This window comes from Triticum urartu, chromosome 5A (assembly GCF_056163025.1).
Source record: "Triticum urartu cultivar PI428250 chromosome 5A, HENAU_Tu73, whole genome shotgun sequence".
NCBI lineage: Eukaryota > Viridiplantae > Streptophyta > Magnoliopsida > Poales > Poaceae > Triticum > Triticum urartu.
Genome location: NC_141877.1, coordinates 585,735,425 through 585,758,447, shown reverse-complemented (window position 1 = coordinate 585,758,447; position 23,023 = coordinate 585,735,425). Strand labels below are relative to the sequence as shown.

Below are 23,023 nucleotides of genomic sequence, written 5' to 3'. Positions count from 1 at the left end.
CCGTTTTGAGTTACTAATCTTAGCAACTGAACTAGTATCTAATATTGAGGGGTTGCTATAAACACTAGTAAAGTACACATCAATAACATGTATATCAAATATACTTATGTTCACTTTTCCATCCTTCTTATCCGCCAATCACTTGGGGTAGTTCCGCTTCCAGTGACCAGTCCCTTTGAAGTAGAAGCACTTAGTCTCAGGTTTAGGACTAGACTTGGGCTTCTTCACTTGAGCAGCAACTTGCTTGGTGTTTTTCTTGAAGTTCCCCCTTTTCCCTTTGCCCTTTTCTTGAAATTAGTGATCTTGTCAACCATCAACACTTGATGCTCTTTCTTGATTTCTATCTTCATCGGTTTCATCATCATGAAAAGCTCGGGAGTCATTTTCGTCATCCCTTGCATACTATAGTTCATCACGAAGTTCTACTAACTTGGTGATGGTGACTAGAGAATTCTGTCAATCACTATCTTATCTGGAAGATTAACTCCCACTTGATTCAAGTGATTGTAGTACCCAGACAATCTGAGCACATGCTCACTAGTTGAGCGATTCTCCTCCATCTTTTAGCTATAGAACTTGTTGGAGACTTCATATCTCTCAACTCAGGTATTTGCTTGAAATATTAACTTCAACTCCTGGAACATCTCATATGGTCCATGATGTTCAAAACGTCTTTGAAGTCCCGATTCTAAGCCGTTAAGCATGGTGCACTAAACTATCAAGTAGTCATCATATTTAGCTAGCCAAACGTTCATAACGTCTGCATCTGCTCCTGCAATAGGTCTGTCACCTAGCGGTGCATCAAGGACATAATTCTTCTGTGCAGCAATGAGGATAAACCTCAGATCATGGATCCAATCCGCATCATTGCTACTAACATCTTTCAACACAATTTTCTCTAGGAACATATCAAAATAAACACAGGGAAGCAACAACGCGAGCTATTGATCTACAACATGATTTGCAAAATACTACCAGGACTAAGTTCATGATAAATTTAAGTTCAATTAATCATATTACTTAAGAACTCCCACTTAGACAGACATCTCTCTAGTCATCTAAGTGATCACGTGATCCAAATCAACTAAACCATGTCCGATCATCACGTGAGATGGAGTAGTTTTCAATGGTGAACATCACTATGTTGATCATATCTACTATATGATTCACGTTCGACCTTTCGGTCTCCGTGTTCCGAGGCCATATCTGTATATGCTAGGCTCGTCAAGTTTAACCTGAGTATTCCGCATGTACAACTGTTTTGCACCCGTTGTATTTGAACGTAGAGCCTATCACACCCGATCATCACGTGGTGTCTCAGCACGAAGAACTTTCGCAACGGTGCATACTCAGGGAGAACACTTCTTGATAATTAGCGAGAGATCATCTTAAAATGCTACCGTCAAACTAAGCAAAATAAGATGTATAAAAGATAAACATCATATGCAATCAAAATATGTGACATGATATGGCCATCATCATCTTGCGCCTTTGATTTCCATCTCCAAAGTACTGTCATGATCTCTATCGTCACCGGCATGACACCATGATCTCCATCATCTTGATCTATATCAATGTGTCGTCACGTGGTCGTCTCACCAACAATTGCTCTTGCAACTATTGCTATCGCATAGCGATAAAGTAAAGCAATTATTGGGCGCTTGCATCTTATGCAATAGAGAGACAACCATAAGGATTTTGCCAGTTGCCGATAACTTCAACAAAACATGATCATCTCATACAACAACTTATATCTCATCACGTCTTGACCATATCACATCACAACATTCCCTGCAAAAACAAGTTAGACGTCCTCTACTTTGTTGTTGCAAGTTTTACGTGGCTGCTACGGGCTTAGCAAGAACCGTTCTTACCTACGCATCAAAAACCACAACGATAGTTTGTCAAGTTGGTGCTGTTTTAACCTTCGCAAGGACCGGGCGTAGCCACACTCGGTTCAACTAAAGTTGGAGAAACTGACACCCTCCAGCCACATGTGTGCAAAGCACGTCGGTAGAACCAGTCTCGTGTAAGCGTACGTGTAATGTCGGTCCGGGCCGCTTCATCCAACAATACCGCTGAACCAAAGTATGACATGCTGGTAAGCAGTATGACTTATATCGCCCACAACTCACTTGTGTTCTACTTGTGCAAATAACATCAACACATAAAACCTAGGCTCTGATACCACTGTTGGGGAACATAGTAATTTCAAAAAATTTCCTATGCACACGCAAGATCATGGTGATGCATAGCAACGAGAGGGGAGAGTGTAGTCTACGTACCCTCGTAGACCGACAGCAGAAGCGTTATAACAACGTGGTTGATGTAGTCGTACGTCTTCACGGCCCGACCGATCAAGCACCGAAACTACGGCACCTTTGAGTTTTAGCACACGTTCAGCTCGATGACGATCCCCGGACTCCGATCCAGCAAAGTGTCGGGGAAGAGTTCTGTCAACACGACGGCGTGGTGACGATCTTGATGTTCTACCGTCGCAGGGCTTCGCCTAAGCACCGCTACAATATTATCGAGGATTATGGTGGAGGGGGGCACCGCACACGGCTAAGAGATCTCAAGGATCAATTGTTGTCCATGGGGTGTCCCCCTGCCCCCGTATATAAAGGAGCAAGGGGGGAGGAGGCCAGCCCTAGGAGGGGCGCACCAGGGGAGTAGGATTCCTACTCCTAGTTGGACTAGGTTTCCTCCTTTCCTAGTCCAACTAGGAGAAGGGGGAAAGGGCGGAAGAGGGGAAGGAAGGGAGAGAGGGGCCGTGCCCCAAACCCCTTGTCCAATTCGGACTGGGCTTGGGAGGGGCGCGCGCCACCTCCTGGTCCTTCCCACTAAGGCCCATTGCTTCTTCCTCGTATTCCCGTAACTCCCCGGTACCTCCGAAAATACCCGAATCACTCGAAACCTTTCCGATATCCGAATATAGTCGTCCAATATATCGATCTTTACGTCTCGACCATTTCGAGACTCCTCGTCATATCCCCGATCTCACCCGGGACTCCGAACTCCTTCGGTACATCAAAACATATAAACTCATAATGAAACTGTCATCGAAACCTTAAGCGTGCGGACCCTACGGGTTCGAGAACAATGTAGACATGACCGAGACACGTCTCCGGTCAATAACCAATAGCGGAACCTGGATGCTCATATTGGCTCCCACATATTCTACGAAGATCTTTATCGGTCAGACCGCATAACAACATACGTTGTTCCCTTTGTCATCGGTATGTTACTTGCCCGAGATTCGATCTTCAGTATCTCAATACCTAGTTCAATCTCGTTACCGGCAAGTCTCTTTACTCGTTCCGTAATACATCATCTCGCAACTAACTCATTAGTTGCAATGCTTGCAAGGCTTATTTGATGTGCATTACCGAGAGGGCCCAGAGATACCTCTCCGACAATCGGAGTGACAAATCCTAATCTCGAAATACGCCAACCCAACATGTACCATTGGAGACACCTGTAGATCTCCTTTATAATCACCCAGTTACGTTGTGAAATTTGGTAGCACACAAAGTGTTCCCCCGGCAAACGGGAGTTGCATAAGCTCATAGTCATAGGAACATATATAAGTCATGAAGAAAGCAATAGCAACATACTAAACGATCGGGTGCTAAGCTAATGGAATGGGTCATGTCAATCACATCATTCTTCTAATGATGTGATCCCATTAATCAAATAACAACTCTTTTGTTCATGGTTAGGAAACATAACCATCTTCGATTTACGAGCTAGTCAAGTAGAGGCATACTAGTGACACTCTGTTTGTCTATGTATTCACACATGTATTATGTTTCCGGTTAATACAATTCTAGCATGAATAATAAACATTTATCATGATATAAGGAAATAAATAATAACTTTATTATTGCCTCTAGGGCATATTTCCTTCATTTAGTGCTTACAATTTAGTGTCGGTTACCGAGCCGGCACTAAAGGCCCTTACTAACCGGTGCTATTGCCCGGTTCTGCACTAGTGGTTTTTTTGAAGCAGATGCATGATTTCAAATCATAACATGTTTCATAACGTAAAAAAGAGCGGTCATTTTAAGAACGTGTTGTTCTAAGATCACCAGACACGCTGCTAGTAAGACAAAGAATAGTACAAGGCTATTTTATGTTCTCCTTGCTTTCTTAGAAAAACTCGCATTTTTTGTGATGTGAAAGATACCTTTATTTGTCCAAGATAACTGTGAAATAGTAACCTACAACGGCGACAAATAAGAGTACGAAGGCTTGAGATGCCTTTTGCCCTTTTGGGTAAGACGTCTTGGATTAAGTAGGAAATTATTGGATCTATATATGAAAAGAAAATATTGTATGAATTCATCAAATTGTAACCTAGTCAAATGAACCAAGTATACCAAATATGTACAAGTTTGAAATCGTCTTAAACATAACCTGACTTTGTAGCTTCTAAGCAGAGTGATGCAGGCGGCGTACTTCCTCAGAGAAATGAAGTGGAACATATTTTAAGAGAATTTGGAATTTGAGATGGACTTTTCCTAATTCAATGTTACTATTACGAAAGATTGTATTTTTTTCAAACAGTTTGGCATTGACGTACATATAAACACAGCCGGGGACAAACATCCTAATCAAATACGACCGTTCTCAGGAAGCCACATTGAAAAATGGCAATGTCACTTATTATGACAGCGCGAGACATTGTGAAGAGAAACAATTAACTCTTAAAAGATGGTCATCTCCAGAAGCAGCATCTGGTCTAAATATGGAAAAGATGTGACCGACCCGGATTAAAAACACATAACAACTTCCAAAAACCTTAGCGGCATGAGCGCCGCATTAGTCGGGCTCTCTTTCCATTATAATTTCTTCATTTCCATGACTATGAATTCATTAATTAATTCTTAATCCTGGTTATTGAATCACCACCAATCCCATGTATCTCCTTCTCAAAGGCATTTCTTATTGATTCTTGAGTTGGTTTACTGAGTTCAACTCGCATATGTATTTAAATTGGTCGAATTTTGTGGAAGGGGGCGAGGTGGGACTAAATATATACAGACGCTCTATTCTTTTTACAGGAACGTATTGGTGTATGCTAGTTCGACACACGTATAAGTAGTGCTGACAACTGAACTTTTATCAGAAACAATGAGTTGCCCTAGTGGTTTATTGTTAGGGAAATAAAACTCCCACGATGGCGGACCCAGGAAGGTGAAGCCAACAAAATCAATCCGTACTTTATTATTAGGGAAAGATTAAACCTTTGTTTACGGTGGATTTTTTTTCTGTAATACACTTGCACAGGGCTGTGCGTTGAATACCGGAAACTACAGGGGCGTTTATGCAAAAACAAAACATTTTCCTGTTTGGAATACTTAAAAACGTACTGCGGGTTGATTTCGGGTAAACTGAAAGGCTTTTTTCAAAACTGCCACGACGACGGACCCAGGAAGGTGAAGCTGACAAAATCAATCCGTGCTTTATTATTAGGGAAAGATTAAACATTTGTTTTTCTATAAAAGTACCTGGAATCGGGAGAATTTGCTCAAAATATTGTTATATGCAATCTTGTACTTCTCGTGATAGTTGCAAACCCATGTTATTTTTTAATTGGTGCTTAATTTTTTAACAGTGAAATTGGTAATTGATTAATTACACTTTTTACTGCATTATCGGTTATTAATCTATGTGGATGGTCTAACAGTGGATGAAAATGGAAGGATTTGTTCTGTGAAAATTGAAGAGATCTTGTTCGGAGTAGTACGTCCTACTGCTTCCCCTAAAAGTCGAAGGGATAAGTGTGCACAACACGTACAAACAAAGACATCTTGTTCGGAGTAACCTTGTGACGCCTGCAACTCCTCGACCGATGTCTTTCTTCTTTGTAACCCTGTGTTCCATGTTGAGACCTAGGTTGGATAGTGGTGCCCAAATTATGTGTGTTGGGTTGTTTTGGTTTTAGCCTGATTTTCTATTACAAAATTTTGAGAGAAACTTTCAATCTATTTATCTTCAATCATGGCAGTACAATGAATATCTGAAATAATAAAAATTACATACAGATTCGTAGACCACCTAGCGACGACTACAAGCACTGAAGCAGGCCAAAAGCGCGTCGCAGTCATCACCACTCCCTTGTCGGAGCCAAGCAAAACTTGTTGTATACCAGACAGTCGGAAAATCGTCGTGCTAAGGCTCCATAGGACCAACGCACCAGAATAGCAATTGCCGCCGATGAAGAGAAGTATAGATCAGAAGGATCCTGCCTTAAGGCACATGAACAAAGATGAACAGAGACATAAATAAAAACCAGACCATAATCGGAAAAGCATCCGACGTTGGTCCCATGGAGAAACACAGGGAGACACCTAGCCTCCAGACCGAATGGCCGCTCCATCGCCGCCAGAGTGCATCGCTTGGCAAAATCCTCGCGTCGCCGGCAGCGGTGGGGCCGTCTTGATCGTTTCCTCCGAGCTGCTGGCCTGGGTTGGCATCGGGGGCGTCATGATGTCACGCTAGGCGATGGCGGCTGGTCAGATGCGTGGGCATGGTGCTCTGTCGCAGAGCTGCGGTGTTGGCTTAGGGGCCATCGGAGAGAGGAGTGCACGGGCATCAGTGGTCTACTCCAATGTGTGGTGGATGGTGCATCCGCGATGGGGACTGTGAGGGCCGGTGGGGTGCTTGGGGAGTTGCGGTGCGGCTATGCGGGCTAGACGTGTACATAGTTGGTTGTGACTCCTCGGGACACCAAAGGTTATGGATGTGGGAGCGGCCGGATCTGGCGGGAGTATGCTGGATACAGAGGCGTGGTGGTTGGGCTAGTGCGTGCGCCGACGCATGTGCATGTGCTCGCCATGGGCGTAGGTGTGGGTGGCCCTACCCAGGGCTTTGTTGAGCAACTACGGCGGAAGCCAGAGTGGTGACTCCGGGCCTTGGATGTGTTTGTGTTTTTTCAGTAAATATCAAAGAAGTTGGTAAATAATAAATTTGTAAGTAAGATGGTCGAAGCAGCAAATCAAGACAATGAACTGCACTATTGAGTGTTTTTGTGTTGTGTCTTTCCATGAAGCGGTGAAGTCAGAGTTGTGTGCCATGAGGGGGCATGATGCCGACGATGCAACATGAAAGGTTGTTCTGGTGCATCCTGGTATCCAGCTGATGTGTTTATCTATGGGTGCAAGGCCTGAAGTGCAACTTTCTCTCATGATACTCATCCTTGAAGTCGATTCCGCTCCCTCTACACATTGGGATGACTATTTGGCATGGGTTATGGGTGTTTTGTGCCTCCTACTACAGCGAATGATTGATGGTTGTCCATGATGGAATAGAAGTCATCAGATCGAGGGAGATGGGTGATGCCGGTGACATTGCTCGACTGCCTCTATAGTGGTGTGCGTTACGTTGGTGGCTAGGTTATCTGCGGTGCCTTGTTTTATGTGGTCTATCTTAATGATTTTGTCTAGTTCTTCCACTAGTTAGCCGAATAACAATTTTCTTCTTAATTCAGAAAGAAATGGTCTTTGGAATTCAAAACATGAAAATACTAATCAAGTTGGTCATGAAGGTAAAGCAAAAGAAGGCAGAGAAACTGGAAAAAAATGACATCAAGACATCATGCACATGACAAAAGCCTTTTTCCATTATACATTGTCTTCGAGACAACTGAACAACAAGAAAAAAAAAGAGCACAAACGTCTTAACGATGTGAATTTTCATATTTCAAAATAATATGTTCGCACAACTGAATATCATCTAGAATTAATAACTTTGCCATGCCACATGCATGTGACGGGATCCACTTTTTGTAGAGCTAACTTATACTAGTACTATCATGTACCGACTCCGAGCCATATATATCGGCCTTGATACGCTCAATTGAGACCCCTCTAGCCCTGAGCCCCAGCTACTTTGATCGTTCCCCAACATACATACCCTCACATGATTTGGTGGATGCTGAAATCTCATTGAAGTTCCCAGCCTGGGCGTAGTGCAAATCAGTGTGGATGTGGGGATTATTCCTGATTTTGGAATGAGAGGCATCAGAAAAACATCATTTACAATTTAGTCATTTGTTCTTAGTGGCGTTCAGGGCTTGGTTTCGAATAATGTAACCAGCCAACCCAGCGCAAACTGAACCAACGTCAGGGTTTGTGGACAAATTACTCTCTACAATTTTGTTACAACAAAGAGAATGCCATGGGGTTGATGTGCTAGGTGAACCTGCCAGTCGGCCACATCGGCAACAACAGGGTATGGCTGTCCACATGGTGTAAGTAATATGTGGAGGACTCAGGTCGGAAGCACCAATAAAAATAACAAGAGTGAGTTTTACTTTCACCCCACTCAACAGCAATTAATAGAACGGGTCTGTGTCCGTAATGGAACAAATGGTTAGTTTCTTGTTCAGCAGCAGTACCAGGCCATGTTCTTCTGCTCTGATCGTTAATGTATAAGAGTTCGATTAGTCATTAGTTCTTAGAATCCCTGGTTGCGTGTCTATATGACCATCCTAGGCTTTTATGCACACAAAAACATGACTATCCTAGGGTGCATGGAGTATGATAAATAGGAAGCAATAAGGAAACAGGAAAGGTCGGGTTCGTGAGCATGTGTTGTGTGTTTTGATCTGAGGTTTTCAGAGAGGTGTACATTAGCTCAACAAGTTGCAATCGAATTGCAGTAGATGCACACAAGTGGTCCTTGGGCAGTATAGGGCATCACTCTGTTAGGCACATCGATCAGAAGACGGTGCTATTCTTGGTCGGGTGTGGAACAACTGAAATGGGCAGGATAAATTTACAATTTTTGGTCCTTGGGCAGTATAGTGGGGAAACGGGGCTGCCGGTGAAAACCGTGCTATGACTCGGGTCATGGCGGGCGATGGCGACGTTTTTGCGTCGTTGTCTTGTCGACGTTTTTGCGTCGTTGTCTTGTTGAAGACATCACCTCTGCAGCTTCTGTCGACTTGCTTGCGCTGCTCTGGGTGAAAACCTTGATCCGGAGTTTCCGGATCGGACGATGGTGGTGCTTTTGGGGCGTCGTTTTCCCTCATGGGGGCATCGTTTTTTGAGCAGCAGCTGGATGCAGGACCAGAGGACGGATTCTTTGGTGGAGCGGTGCGACATCTCACTCATTGATGGCGGCGGGTCTCGGCGGCATGGCGCTGTGGTGACTCTGCGTCTGATGCGTGGAGATGGACTCGCGCAGGAGGGTGACGCGGTCTGGCGTCCTGGTGGCGTCGACGACAGCTAGACCGGGTAACGTACATGCAGCGGTACAAGTCTGAAAATGGATTGGTGGCAGGTGGCTGCGGCGGCCTCAGACCCGGCAGACGTCCTGGTTGAGGAGTGCGCCGGACTAGTAGGTGACCCATACCCGGCAGGCGTCCTGAATGAGACCTCAGGTCTTAGAAGTTAGGTTTGGCTGCGAGGTCTGTTTGGTACTAGGCGTAGATTATCAGCATCCCTTCATCTCTTGGATAGAAGTAGCGACACTTTTGTTGCCTAGACGGTGGCTTCAGTCTTACTGTTATATGACTTTGTAAGGTCTTGTGTGAATAATTAATAAAGTGGCTGCATGCATCGTCCAGATGCAGAGGCAGGGGGTCCTCCTCCATTTCCAATTTTTTTTTTACAATTTTTGATGGGTGGCCGTGGTGCAATGGTAATAGGTGGCACTTGAGCCCCTTTTTTGTCTTAGACCTCGGGAACCATGGTAACCGTCTGGGCCAGAGCATGAAAAAACTGTAGCCTACAGGTCGGCTGGGTAAAGTTGAGACCACAAACCAGTTAACATTGGCTATGAACACCCATTTATGTTCTAAGAGTTCACACATGTAAGTGCAACGACGCGTGTCAATATGTCCATACATGTGCATAGTAGGTGGTCGTGCACGCCATCAGGTTACAGTGTCGTCAAGAAAACTCCACAACAGAAATAAAAGTGCAAATGTCTTAAAGAAGAGAGAAGTGCATATTACACCCCTCAACTCTAGCCCTAGTTTAATATACAACCTCCAACTCCAAAACCGTCTAATCTGCAACCTCCAACTATTAAAACCGGCCAAAATTTAACCCTCCCCTCCCCTTGACCGGTTTTGACCGGGTTTGACCCATTGACTGATAAACAGTAAGTTCGGAAAAAAATGAAAATTCAGAAAAATAAAATTTTAGGAAGCATTTTTTGCCTCTGGATGAATAGTATTTCAAAAAAAATTGGGAACAAAATTTTTTAAAAATAAATTCGACTTTTCACCGGTGAACAGTATTAAAAATTCACTTTTTACATGTACCCGGAGGTAATAAATTGGAAACAAAATTCGCCGGGATTTGTTTTTTGAATTACTGTAAACAGCGTGAACAGTATTCAAAAAAGTAAAAAAAATCAGGAAAATCATTTTTTCACTGCGTGAACAGTGACCGAGGGAAAATTTTCGTTCCAAAAGTTCGAACTTTTTTTGAATTACTGTTCGCACGGTGGAAAAGTCGAAATTATTTTTAAATTTTTTTCCCAACTATTTTTTGAATTTACAATTTTTTTATTTTTATTTTTCTGAATTTTCCATTTTTTTCAAATTTACTGTTCATCAGTCAACGGGTCAGACCCGGTCAAAACCGGTCAAGGGGAGAGGAGGGTTGAATTTTGGCCGGTTTTAAGAGTTGGAGGTTACAGATTAGACGGTTTTGGAGTTGGAGGTTGTATATTAGACTAGGGCTAGAGTTGAGGGGTGTAATATGCACTTCTCTCCTTAAAGAATGTGAGTTTGTGATGCTAATTTACAGAGTTTTTTTTTTTGTTTACCCCATTTATAAAAGTTTACAATTTCCAATGAATTCCCAGGGTAAGGATTAAACCCTTAATTTTGAAGGGTAAAACAATCTACTTGTGTTGACAAAGAAGGTAGATGCCACATTTTTAGCTCACATCTACAACCTTTCTACACAATCTTCATAGATAATTTCCGAGTTTTGGCGACCATTGCAACTTCAAGATGTCTCCTAGTCGGCGAACAATTCCTCACCATGTTCCGTCATGCATGTCTGTATGTAGAGCCGAGTTCGAAGATATAGTCCTTTTTATGATGGCATCTACCCGGTTGGAGCACACGACAAGGGAAGTTTTCTCCCATCATGAATGGCGGTGCAGTTTTCTGATAGGACCTCGTTCGTCCTAACTCCTAAGAAAGTATGAAACTATTTAATTTATTATCTTTTTCTATAGATTTTTTTTACTTTTTCCTAAACTTGTTGGTTGTGTGCAACTTATTGTGCGGATGTCAGAATTTTTGTCATTGTGATTATATCAACATGATATAACATTTGAAAAAAATACCCTTTATCGAAAAAAGCACAAGAAACTGTGCAGATATCCAACACACAATCATCCATCAGTAGGGCTGGAAAAAAAGCTCGAAATTCGCGAGCTAAACGAGTAGCTCGTGACTCGGCTCGAATTGACTCAAACTCAAAGAATAACGAGCCGAGCCGAGCTTTAATTTAAGATCGTTTATATACCAAGTTAAACAAGCCGATCTCACAAGTACTCGGGTAACTCGTTAAGCTCCGTAAAAAAATCAATGTTTTTTAGGGGTAGTAAAATACAGCTACTAAACACCTTGCGTTCCAGCACAAGGCCCAGCCGCTCAAGGCCGAGCCACCCAGGAGACTCACACGGACATGACCACATATGCACATGCTAAATTCTCAGTTAATCTTTTTATCGTATTTGTAAGGTCTAATATTCATATCTTGAACGAGCTTAACAAGCTAAACGAGTTAGCTCGCGAGTTATACGAGTCGAGCCAATCTTAGATTTGAGCTCGTTATAGTAACGAGTCGAGTCGAGCTAGCTCGTTAATGAAACGAGTTTTAGCGAGTCGAGTCAAGCTGGCTCGACTCGACTCGAATTCCACCCCTATCCATCAGCGATCCTATAGTTACCAATACCGACACGAAGCCTATAAAATCTGCATGGTCTTTTAGAAAACAGAGCACGCAATCAGTGTTTGGTATCCAATTTCTTTTTGACGGGTCCTCGTCAAAAGGGCAATTTGCATGGTCTTTTAGGAAACTTGTTGGTTTCCTCGATTCTATTTAAAACTAGGCCGCAAACCACACAAGCCTTGATTAAGACATAATCAAACAAAAACCACAATTGAGAATGCAAAAAAATAAAATAAAAAACAACAAAGCCGCCGCTGCCTGAACTTACCTCCACCGCTAACATGCCCACTACATGGAGCAAAATGGGCATCCAATTTCCGGTTCACTCAATGCATATGGAGTAGAATACAAAACACTGAACGATGACTGATATGTGGACTGGAAAGGCATTATTTCTGTTCTCAGCCGAAAGAGCAGGTCTCTTCTGTTAGTGTGTCTTCAATGGGTCAAACGTTGGCAAGCGGCCACGGAGAAGGAGAAAGAGGCCGAGGTCTTGCGGCACCGGAGTGGACGCTGCAAGTGGGTAATCACGGCACCGCCAGCCGTAGGTGTAGTCCTGGGCATTTTTTTCCATTATTTGATTTGTGTAGTCCTGGACAATGGGAGAGGGATACGCATTCATGTGTGTAATTTTCGGCTCAATTATCTCCTAGAATGGATTACTTTGCATTGCACTTGCACGTGCTGGGGCCCGGAGATCCTGAAACTTTGTGTAACTAGTAGAGTGCCCGTGCGTTGCCACGGGCTCTTGAAATAGTTTATCAGAGTTACATGTTAAAATCCACACATACAAACAATATAACACAACTGAAGTCCATTATTGCAATGTAACAAGCTGAGTGATGTTACAACTTAACATCTATTACAAAAATATTAATATCTAGATAATGCGCTTAAGAAAATCTTTCACAATATCAGGAAAGTTTCCTCTAGCTTCATTCTCGCGATGTTTTAGCAAGTATAATAAAAATTGCTGCCTCAATTCATACCCATTCTGCAGAAAAAAAATGTAGTTAGTATGAAAAATTCACGGAGAAGGTCTTAAAACATGTAACCCATAATACTCACCGCGCAAACCGGCTTGACCAATTCTTTACCGTTCCACCAGAGCATAAAATGAAAAAAAAAATAGCCAGACACATTCCTGGAAAACTTTCAATTAATATTATAAATAATATAATGATACGAAAAGTAAATATTCTTATTATGAATTCATTACCCATCTATACTCGTTGGAACACCGGCCGGAAATAAACGATGCCATTTAGATATATCAGAATTCCACCCAGGCAGCTTTATTTCGAGTGCTTCTTTGAAATCCCTTGAAAAACTTTTTAATTTCAGTGAATGCCTCAAGTTTTTATCCTCTGGCAATTGTGATGATTGAATAGGATCCATAATATGTAGACGACGTGCCTCTTTGTCGATGATGTACAGGATGTATCGGCCGATGGATGCATAGAGAAGATAAATCTACAAGTGGAGCTATTAGAAACAAAAACAAACCATGATAACAATGGTCAAAATATTTTATTTACCTTATTGCAAGATGAGATGTCGGTCTCCATCCCAGGCCAGCTATCAAATAATGTTGCCAACGTCTGGATAGTTTCCTTCTCACAAAACTTCTGACCTCGTGTTGACTCTAGCAGCATGGACTAAGTAGAAGAAAAAAAATATTGTTTCAACATGTTGATACTAATGGCACCTAGAATGAAGAGTTATGGTAACTTACACAAAATCGTAGATCCATGTAGTGTATAGGAGGGTCTGTGAACAATACTCCCTCGTCACATGCCAGCATAAGCATGGCGGTGTTGAAGCAATCATTGTCCATGGGCTGCTCCATGTTAAGTATGCACTGAAGTTTCTTAAGACTTAAGCTCATTGGATCGGGTGTGGAGCTCCGGACCCACACCTCCCTGTATTTTGGATGGTAAGAAGAACAATAATATACATCCGCACATTAAATATTGATACATGATACTTACTTCAAACATCCAGCATCATAGATCGACATGATGTAGCTGCAGAGGCCGGCAAGTATTTCGCGTTGGTCCATGGGAATGATAGTGATTGGGGCGGGACGTTTCTCTTCGACAACGTCAGATGGATTATCCAGGATCTCAAGATCAGAATTATCATGGAGCAGACAAGTTTCTTCGCTAAGAGGTTGATGGTACACGGGACATCCTTTTAACTTATTAAACTCTGAATCGAGCAAAATAATTGCTAATTTTTGTCGAAAATGTTTCATATCCTCCTACAAAAAAATTTTGAAAACAATTTATAAGATATTTTGATAAAACATTATGAGATAATGTATAAAACCGAAATACCTGCGTAAACTGGTCTGACAGTCCATGTGGTGTCCAGTATTCCATATAATTTAGCATAAACAATCCACATGATACACTATAATATTATAAAATAATGCTTTAGAATATCACACAGATGAATCTAAAAACAAAGTATTGAAACAAGTACTTACCCATCGGTTTGTATTGCCTCCTGAATTTGCTCTACAACAGTCCATTTTGTAACATTGAGATCAGGCCACTTATGACCGTTGATAAATTCCGGACTATGCTCTGCAAGTTTCAGCCATTTCTCGAGCCCTAATAACTTTTATGTATATCGAGAAATGTTAAGGATAAAGTCAAACAAAATAAATGCTAAGATGAAAAAAGAAATAGATAGTTACCGTAGTAGCAAGGTCATTGCGTTTGACATTCTCACCAAGTGAGTCCAATACTTGGATCTCTCGTTTTTTGGCGTTGGCAACTGCTAGATACCAATGGTAGCCCGGCATGTTAATCGGAATGAACAACTGGTGTAAATAAGATACAAGTCACAGTCACAATTAGATATAGTTATTAATAAATCATTCAACATATGAACTAAATAAAAACAATCCATAATTATATGCATGGATTACGAGAGAAAAACTAACCATATCTTGTTGTAGATAACTATTAACATGACGCACGATGCGACGATATTTTGATGAGTCTATGTCTCTTTCCCCGTCTTCTTTTATCTGGCCCGATACAAACGTGCTAATAATGTGTACCTTTTCACCGCCCTGTCTTGTAGATGCTCGTGAGCAAGCATGCAATATATGTAAGCATTTATCACCTGTAATGGGCATTTAGATTATATTAATATTTTATGATATTATATATTGTTCGTATTATTAATTACAAAGTTTGTGCAATTGGTCTTACACCGTCATGTAAGAACATATCATTTTTAATAAGGCATTCCAAATCGTCGGTTGATAACAAGGCATCTCCAATGTCTACGAACTGAGTATTTTTCGGGGCAGACTTGATTGATTCGATGACTGTAATATCCCTAGCCGTACAAACATAGTCTGTCGAATTCATAAAAATATGAGCCAACTTAACAATCAAAATGAGCAAAATTAGTTGAACACAAAAGACAATATTACAAAAATAAGATTGATAATAATATTAAAAAATACCTTGTGGGATAATATGTAAATTAGCAACCTTTTTTGGTTTGTTATGAGATATAACCTCTTCGACATTTTTATGTTGTGAATCTTCGTCCCCTTTCAGCATAATCGCATCTGAATCCTCAATGGATTCTTTCCGTGCATCTCCAAAGTCCATATCCATCTCTCCTATATTCTGAAAAAACAAGAAAAATAAAGAAAGCCCTTCCGTATTATCATCTATAAGATACATACAGAGGAAGGTTAGCTATATGCACCTCTTCTCGTGGTGTTTCACTGTGGTCTGCCCGGAGGGTTTAGGGTCTTCATTGTTCACCGAGAGGTAACAGGGCTGGTTGAAGCTACCTATTTATCTAGGGTTTATTTTTTATAGAATCCCTCCGTGTCCATACATAAAGTCTGTATGTATTCAAAAGTCCTATGTCTGCCATATATCGAATTGAACCTAAATGATCAGGAATTGTATGATAACACAATGGTCAACTATTGGTCAATTATTTTTTATTCACTTTCTTGGTCAATTATTCGTGGGGTTGGGGTGAGGAAACATATGTCACCTACATTATTCACTAAGAAAGTATACATACGGTAATCATATTGCTGAAACATAAACATCCGTACCTGATATCGTAAGGGCTGTCAGATTTTCATCTTTTTGCTTGTTGTCTGCCTCCTCTTTTTTCTTTCGATAAGCAGCTCTTCTCCGAGACTTTAGTTGCTCTTTTTTATCGTCATCGTCCACCGTGGTTGGTTGACACACATTAGTGATATCACCGAGAGGTAACCCACCCACATACCGCATATCTGCATGTGAAATGATATTAACATTATACTCTGGAATGGAGGGAGTATATATAATATCATCGCAGTGCCTTCCCATAAAGCATTCTTACCTGATATCATAAGGGCAGACAGATTTTCATCTTGTTGCTTGACGGTAGCCTCCTCTTTTTTCTTTCTATAAGCAGCTCGCCTCCGAGCTTTTTTCAACTCTCTTTTTTCGTCAAGGTCCACAGAGGATGGTTGATCTGCATTATTGATATCACTATGAGGATGGCGTGGAACATTATGCGGCCTCTCTTGCCAACTGTCACGTTGCATGCTAGCTAGTTTTTTCGTCAGATAACTGAGAAGAGTCTGCATCATGTTAACATAACAATATATTGGACCGAAACAAGGCAAAGTTGTAGGCACATGGTCTTAACCTTTCGGCAACATAATACTTACCCGAAATCAGATGGGAAGGTTGATGATCATATGTACTTTCACAATCGGCCTGTTCAAGTATCATCCTGTCCGAGTGAGTAATATGGACTCCTACAAGTCACACGCTTGATCTTTTAGAATCGGTTCTGCCCAAGTCTGTTATGTATGATTTATCACATAAAAAGCATAAAAGCAATCTCAGTATATATGCACAGCCTTAATACCTGGACTACTTGGGTAATTCTTGTGAACATCGTCGGCTCCAGGTATAACCCCTTCATTAGAATCGTCACCAAGATGTCCCTCCATCGGGCCTGCAACATCTCCTGTGATGGTGTTTGACATGTATAACAAAATATGTAGTTGAACACATACAAGGAGGTAGTTATATACTTGGAGTATCATATGTGCTATCACCATCGGTCTCAAGTATCATCCGTTCGGAGGGAGTGATATGAACTCCTAGAAATAAAGATGTTGATACATTAGAATCGGTTGTGCCCAAGTCTTTTAGGTATGATTTTCCAACTAAGAAGGATAAAAGTAAACCTTATACCTGGACTACGTGGGTAAATTTTGTCAACATCATCGGCTACGGGTATAATCCCTTCGTTAGAGTCGTCAACACTTGTCCCCTCCATCGGGCCTGCAACACATATATAGTTGAACATATATATGTTTGACTTGTGTAGCACAATTTATAGGTGAACATATACCTAGAGGTACATGTGATGAAGTCGTCTGTTCCGCTGGCTTGCTGTGTGGAGTCCCCATATGTAACTATTAAAAAAAGACATGTCCAACAGACTCAGGTATCACGCAAAAACTTGTAAACTGACTCTGCAAGCAGATCACGTGAAATACCAACAGTACTAAAGGCCCGTTCCCACTGTACAGAAATTCAGTCCATAAGGGCAGGTTGTTACAGATTTATTAGTCTTGCTATATATATGAAAATAGAAAGACATGTCGAACAGACCTTGCTACTTTGCATTTTTCTTTATTTTTTTAGGTCATGGAAGTATTGACCTAGAATATTAGTTCTACTATTTTTTGTTTTATTTCTTGGAACACCTTTTCTTTCTCGTCCTTTTCCTTCTTATGCTTGGAACACCCCTCTTTTCTACAATATCATGAACCATGTGACCAATGTTGTGTCATGTTGTCCGAGTACTGTTACTTCTATTTTTATCAATTATTTCCGAGTTTTTATTTTATCCTTTCTGTTTCTATATAAGTGCAAAGAGATCTACCAATGTTCCAGTTTCAACAACCTTTACTCGCTATTCTGGGAAGCTTTTCTCCAATGTGGTGAAAAATGTAATCCCAAGCAGGGCTACTACAATTTGCAAGGCCCCTTGAAGGTTTAACTTTTTTTACAGTGCATTTATGTGCCATTTACAGTGTAAAAAAGATGTAATTTGCAAGGCCCCTTCACTCGCTATTTGAAGACTATGGTTGCAAGAAATGTAACTTTTTTACCAGTGCATTCCCAAGCTAGACTATACGGTAGATCACATGGTTCATGACTATAGTTTATTTCTGAGTGTTTTTACCTGAAACTAAACTACTGTTGCATTACAGAACATCTTCTGTATTATTTAGGGCCGCCGCCACGAAATGTAGTTTTCATGCAAAGCTATAGTATTTTTGAACCATGTCTTCAGGTTGTTTGCTGCTGGATACTAAACTACTGTTGTTTGTTTACAATGCATCTTCTGTGTTATTTACAGTGCAACAAGAACTGTAATTCTAATGCAAAACTACAGTAATTTTGAACCATAGTTTTCAAGTTGTTTGCTGCTCCATACTAAACTACTGTTGTGTTTTTATAGTGCATCTTCTTTATTATTTACAGAGCAATAAGAACTGTAATTATCCTGCAAGGCTATAGTAATTTTGAAACATAGCCTTTTAAGTTGTTTGCTGCTCCCAGTTTTACAGTGAGCTTACTGGGATTTTAATGTGTATGTGTCACAGTAAATAGCTTTGATGCATGTATCTATCTCAGGTAACACTAATTTTCTAGTCTCTACTCATGTTGTTTTTCCCTTTTTACAGTTAGCTAAAGGCTTTGTACTATGCGGGTGTCACTGGGAATAGCTTGATGCATGTTTGTATGTTTTTCGGTCAAAAGGATTTCACATTCCAACAGAGAAATATCCATGGCTCTTCTTTTTGCTTGTTCTGTCAGATTTCTTACTGTTGAACCTTAGCAATGCTAGAGAGGATTTTTTGACAGAACTACTACTCATGTGATTTTTCAGCCCTTGTTCCTCTAGAGAACTTTTGAGTAGTGGTGGGATCTGACAAACAGAGCTCTCCTGTGACCACAGAGTGATGCTAGAGACACTTGTATGGATGATTTGCAGTGCTAATATCATTGTAACTTTTGCACATAAATTGACTGTAGCGGCCGGCGGCGGAGGTGGAAAATGAAGTCTAGATTTAGTTTGAACACGAGTCCATCAGGATCACCCTGATCTGCACACGTAAACATACCTAGGGTTGAAACCGTACAGCGTCGCTGATCGCACGTTCCGCGCGGCGGCGCGCGATCTAGAAACTGCCAGCGATCCAGAAACGTGGCGGCGGCCCTGCCGAGTCGTTCCGCGGCGGCGGCGCTGTGGAGTGCGCAGATCTGATCGGCAGCGGGGTATGGGGATCGGCGGCGGGGTATGGGGTATGGGGATCGGCGTCAGGGCGATCCTGATCGGCGGCAGGGCGCTGTTTATTTGGGTACGTGCGTGGGTGGGGTTCGGTGGGTGGGCGTGGGGTGGGGGTAATTTGATGGGACAAAACCGGTTGAAAATAAACCGGTTAAAATTAAACCGGTTGAAAGTGGGGGGACTATTCAACCAATTCATTCATTAGGAGTAGAGATACGCTCGCTTGACGCACCTCTAACCCCCATGCTCCAGCAACTGTGCCGACTTATATATATGATCTCCGTTTTAGTACTCACTCGCTTTGTTTGGGCAGTTCCATCGTGCTAGAAACTATGAAGACACGACCATCTTCATTTACATACATTTTTCTTCTTCTGGTAGCTAGTCTACTCGGGTCTCGTTGAAACTCTGAACCCAACCTTTGGCAAGCAGGCACATGATTCCAATGCTACTTGGTTCCGATGTGTGGATTCATGGCTTTGGATTGAGAGGCTTTAGGAAAACATCATTTAGATACAGATTGGCCATGAGTACCCTTCGGCTTTCGGAGCTTGGTTCCAGTGATGCAACTAGGCAATCCAACCAAAACAGAACCTGTGTCATTAGACAAGCATGACCGTGCAAGAACATGGCAACACAGGGGACATTAGGGGGATGATGTGTCAGGTGAATCTGCCAACCAGCCACGTCGGCTGGCACAGAATCTGGCTGGGCCCATGTTTCTATTGGGAGATTGTTAGTCTCTCTCATGTTCTGTTCCAATAGTTCATTTGCAAGAGTTCCATTAGTCATTAGTTCTTCAAATCGCTGATTCTGGCTACTTGGCAGAGCACCAAATATTGAATCATGGGCATATGATGTGTGTTTTGATTTGAGGTTTCCGCGAGGGGTACAATTGCTCGTCGGAGTTGCGATCGAGTTGCCACAGGTGTTGATCCTTGGGAAGCATAGAGCATGCAGCAACATCACCGTGTTAGTCACATCGACCCGGAAATGTATATTTTTTAAGGAGGAAGACCCTCAGCCTCTGCATCAGAACGATACATGGGGCCATCTTATTAAAATCCAATCAATCCAAGGTCTGCAGTATATTACAGCTCGCAAAAGGAGCACAAAAATCAAAGAAAATAGACATAGACATAACCGGCAAGCAACAGGACAAGACGACTAAACATCAATACTATTATTGGACTGCCGTCCAAACCGGTTGTAGATGACCCGTGCTATCGTCTCCCAGTGGTTGCATCCAGTATCCAAAAGCGCCCTGGAGTCCGGACGAGTGAATAACGACCACGTACGGATCCAAGTAGCAGCTCTGTGGATGACTTACAAGAAATTTACATGATTTTTTCTGTTAAACATCATATCATTTCTACAGTTATTTGTACCGTTCTCTGTTGGGTACTGACCAACTGAAGATGGCAGGAACACGTGGTAACCATCTAGCCTGGTCTGAAAACCCGTTGCCTACATGCGAGCTGGGTTAAATTGGCATCACAAACCAGTAAAAACAATTGGCTATGAACACCCACTGATGTCCTAAGAGCATCTACAGCCGAACTCCTCAAATTGACCTGACGAACGCGGGACCACTGACCGGACAGGAGAGAGAATCAAAAAGTAATAAAAAGTTGACCCAATCAGAACTCTCAAAACCTTCTTAAATGCACGGGCTGTCCGGCAGTCCTCATATTCATCTCATATATGAGATGAGTATGAGCAGTGTCCGGGCATGTCCTGTCAGTGGTCCGGCGTCCGCCACATAGGATTAGGCCCCCCATAGAGCATTTTTTCTTTATTTATTATTTATTTTCTCTCTCTCTCCTTCTTCACCAATCACATACATGTGACCGGACATATAAAAAAAAGTAAAGGACATGGCTGTGTGAACAGAAAAATAGGGAATCATAGCGGACATGCCCGGACACTGACCGGGCGCATCCGTGGCCGTTTAAGGGGTCAAATTTATTTCGTCAGTCTGTAGATGCTCTAAGTGCAACTCTAACAGATCCCCAAGCGCTAGAGGAGATAAAATTTGGTTTTCCTACTCTTACCTACACCTAATCAATCACTCCAAAGCTTTAGAGGAGGATAACCACGACCACTTCGACTCCTAAATATACTCGTCCACTGCCGGTTGGAGTAAAAAATTGCTCCAAAGACGCCCCGGCCCGAACCTCCCATTTCGTCTGCGCGGCCGCGGCCAGTGGCGTAGCTAGCAAAGCAGCACGTCCCTGGCCAACCTCATCGCTACAGTACACAACAGTGCCGTTCCATCTATAGTCAACAAAGAAACTTGCCGGCACGCCCGGGCCAAGGCGGGAAGAGATGCGGCTCACCTTGGGAAGGTCAATGCAGAGCTGGGTGAGGGCCGGGGAAGCGGAACGACGACGAGAGCAAAATAGAGGCATTGGTGGCCGGAGCTCGAGATGCAGCGGATGAAGGAGATGTAGAGAAGGTGGCCTATGCGTTGTTCCCTCCCAGGCGGACAATGCCAACATCGGGCCACACGTCCTGTGGTCGCCGATGACATGTCCTCCTCGCCAGAGAAGCTCGTCCCGACATGGTCATCATTGTTGCCGCTCACCCAGAGACACATATTAAGTGTACAACGAAATGTTTTAACCAAATGTAGGTTTTACTTCATTACGTTTAGGGGGTCGGTTAGAAACGTCATATTTTTTAGAGGAGAAAATATTCTCCCCTAAATGATACTCCGCCATATCCTTCTCTAAATTACAGTGAATCGGTTAGTGATGCTTTAGGAGTTCACACATTTAAGTGCAACATATCTCAAGAAATGATAAAAGTAAGTGCAATGGCTCTTGTAAATAGATCCAGGAGTGTCCTTCTTGCCTCATCTGCATACGAGGAACGACAGTTAGTTTTGTCGTGATCGAAAGTTGAGAGAAGATAAAACAGAGAGCGTAACAGCATTCTCGATGCCACAGAAGACAAAGAAACTAGTCTCACACCTGGTAGCTCTTCACGACCATCTCTCGGCCAGATGTGGGCACCTCGTCGTCGAATCTGATGTTTGCTATCTGTTGTTGCCTTGTCCTCATCAAAGTGGTTGTGTGCTGATTTGGTGTTTGCTCTCCGCGGTCGCCTTGTCCTCCTCAAGGTGGCCAGATTGGTCATCCGGGTCATCACAGAGTGTGCATCACTATGTACGGTCACGATAATCCACCTCCTCATCATCGGGGCTGAGTCTGGCTAGCTTTGCAGTGTGGTTTTGCTTGTTGCTGCAGCGTCCCTTTGGTAGTCTTCTCCTAGCGGTGGTGCTTCTCTTGAACACGTTTTGGATGCATTATGTTTAGGTGGCTGGTGGTGCTCACACCCCTATCGTGGTTGTCTGTGTTCTACCAGTTGAAACACGGGGTTTAGGGTTTTGCGTGGGTGGTTGACATTCAGCCTCACGTCTCAATATATAGATGATCACAATTACAATTACATACGTATACAAATACGTGTACAAGGATAATATACTAGACCCTACTTTACATGCCCCTCAATCTGAACTACATACAAGATTCAGATTGGTTCTAAAACGGTCTAGCATCTGTCTAGTAGCGGGTTTAGTAAATACATCCGCTAACTAATCATCTATAGAAATAAACCCGACTTCCAGTTCACAAGCAGCTACTCGTTCTCTCACAAAGTGGAAATCAATCTCAATGTGTTTGGTCCGAGCATGAAACACTGGATTCGCCGTCTGGTAAGTTGCCCCTAAGTTA

The 23,023-nt window shown here is 42.3% G+C and overlaps 1 protein-coding gene across 1 annotated transcript; it reads right to left on the bottom strand.

Moving 5' to 3' along the window:
- Positions 1 to 12,701: 12,701 nt before the first annotated feature.
- On the bottom strand, positions 12,702 to 19,368 carry LOC125551489 (uncharacterized). The gene is made up of 20 exons (XM_087521869.1): positions 19,120 to 19,368; positions 17,334 to 17,397; positions 17,174 to 17,263; positions 17,011 to 17,079; positions 16,842 to 16,931; positions 16,639 to 16,728; positions 16,305 to 16,439; positions 16,033 to 16,215; positions 15,418 to 15,586; positions 15,158 to 15,306; positions 14,884 to 15,068; positions 14,635 to 14,760; positions 14,422 to 14,555; positions 14,270 to 14,345; positions 13,922 to 14,193; positions 13,666 to 13,852; positions 13,469 to 13,588; positions 13,150 to 13,403; positions 12,999 to 13,074; positions 12,702 to 12,924 (listed from the first exon to the last, which is right to left on the bottom strand). The coding sequence occupies exons 11-20, from the start codon at positions 14,884 to 14,886 to the stop codon at positions 12,811 to 12,813; spliced, it is 1,362 nt and encodes a 453-aa protein (XP_087377995.1). The 5' UTR covers positions 14,887 to 15,068; positions 15,158 to 15,306; positions 15,418 to 15,586; positions 16,033 to 16,215; positions 16,305 to 16,439; positions 16,639 to 16,728; positions 16,842 to 16,931; positions 17,011 to 17,079; positions 17,174 to 17,263; positions 17,334 to 17,397; positions 19,120 to 19,368; the 3' UTR covers positions 12,702 to 12,810.
- Positions 19,369 to 23,023: the final 3,655 nt, after the last annotated feature.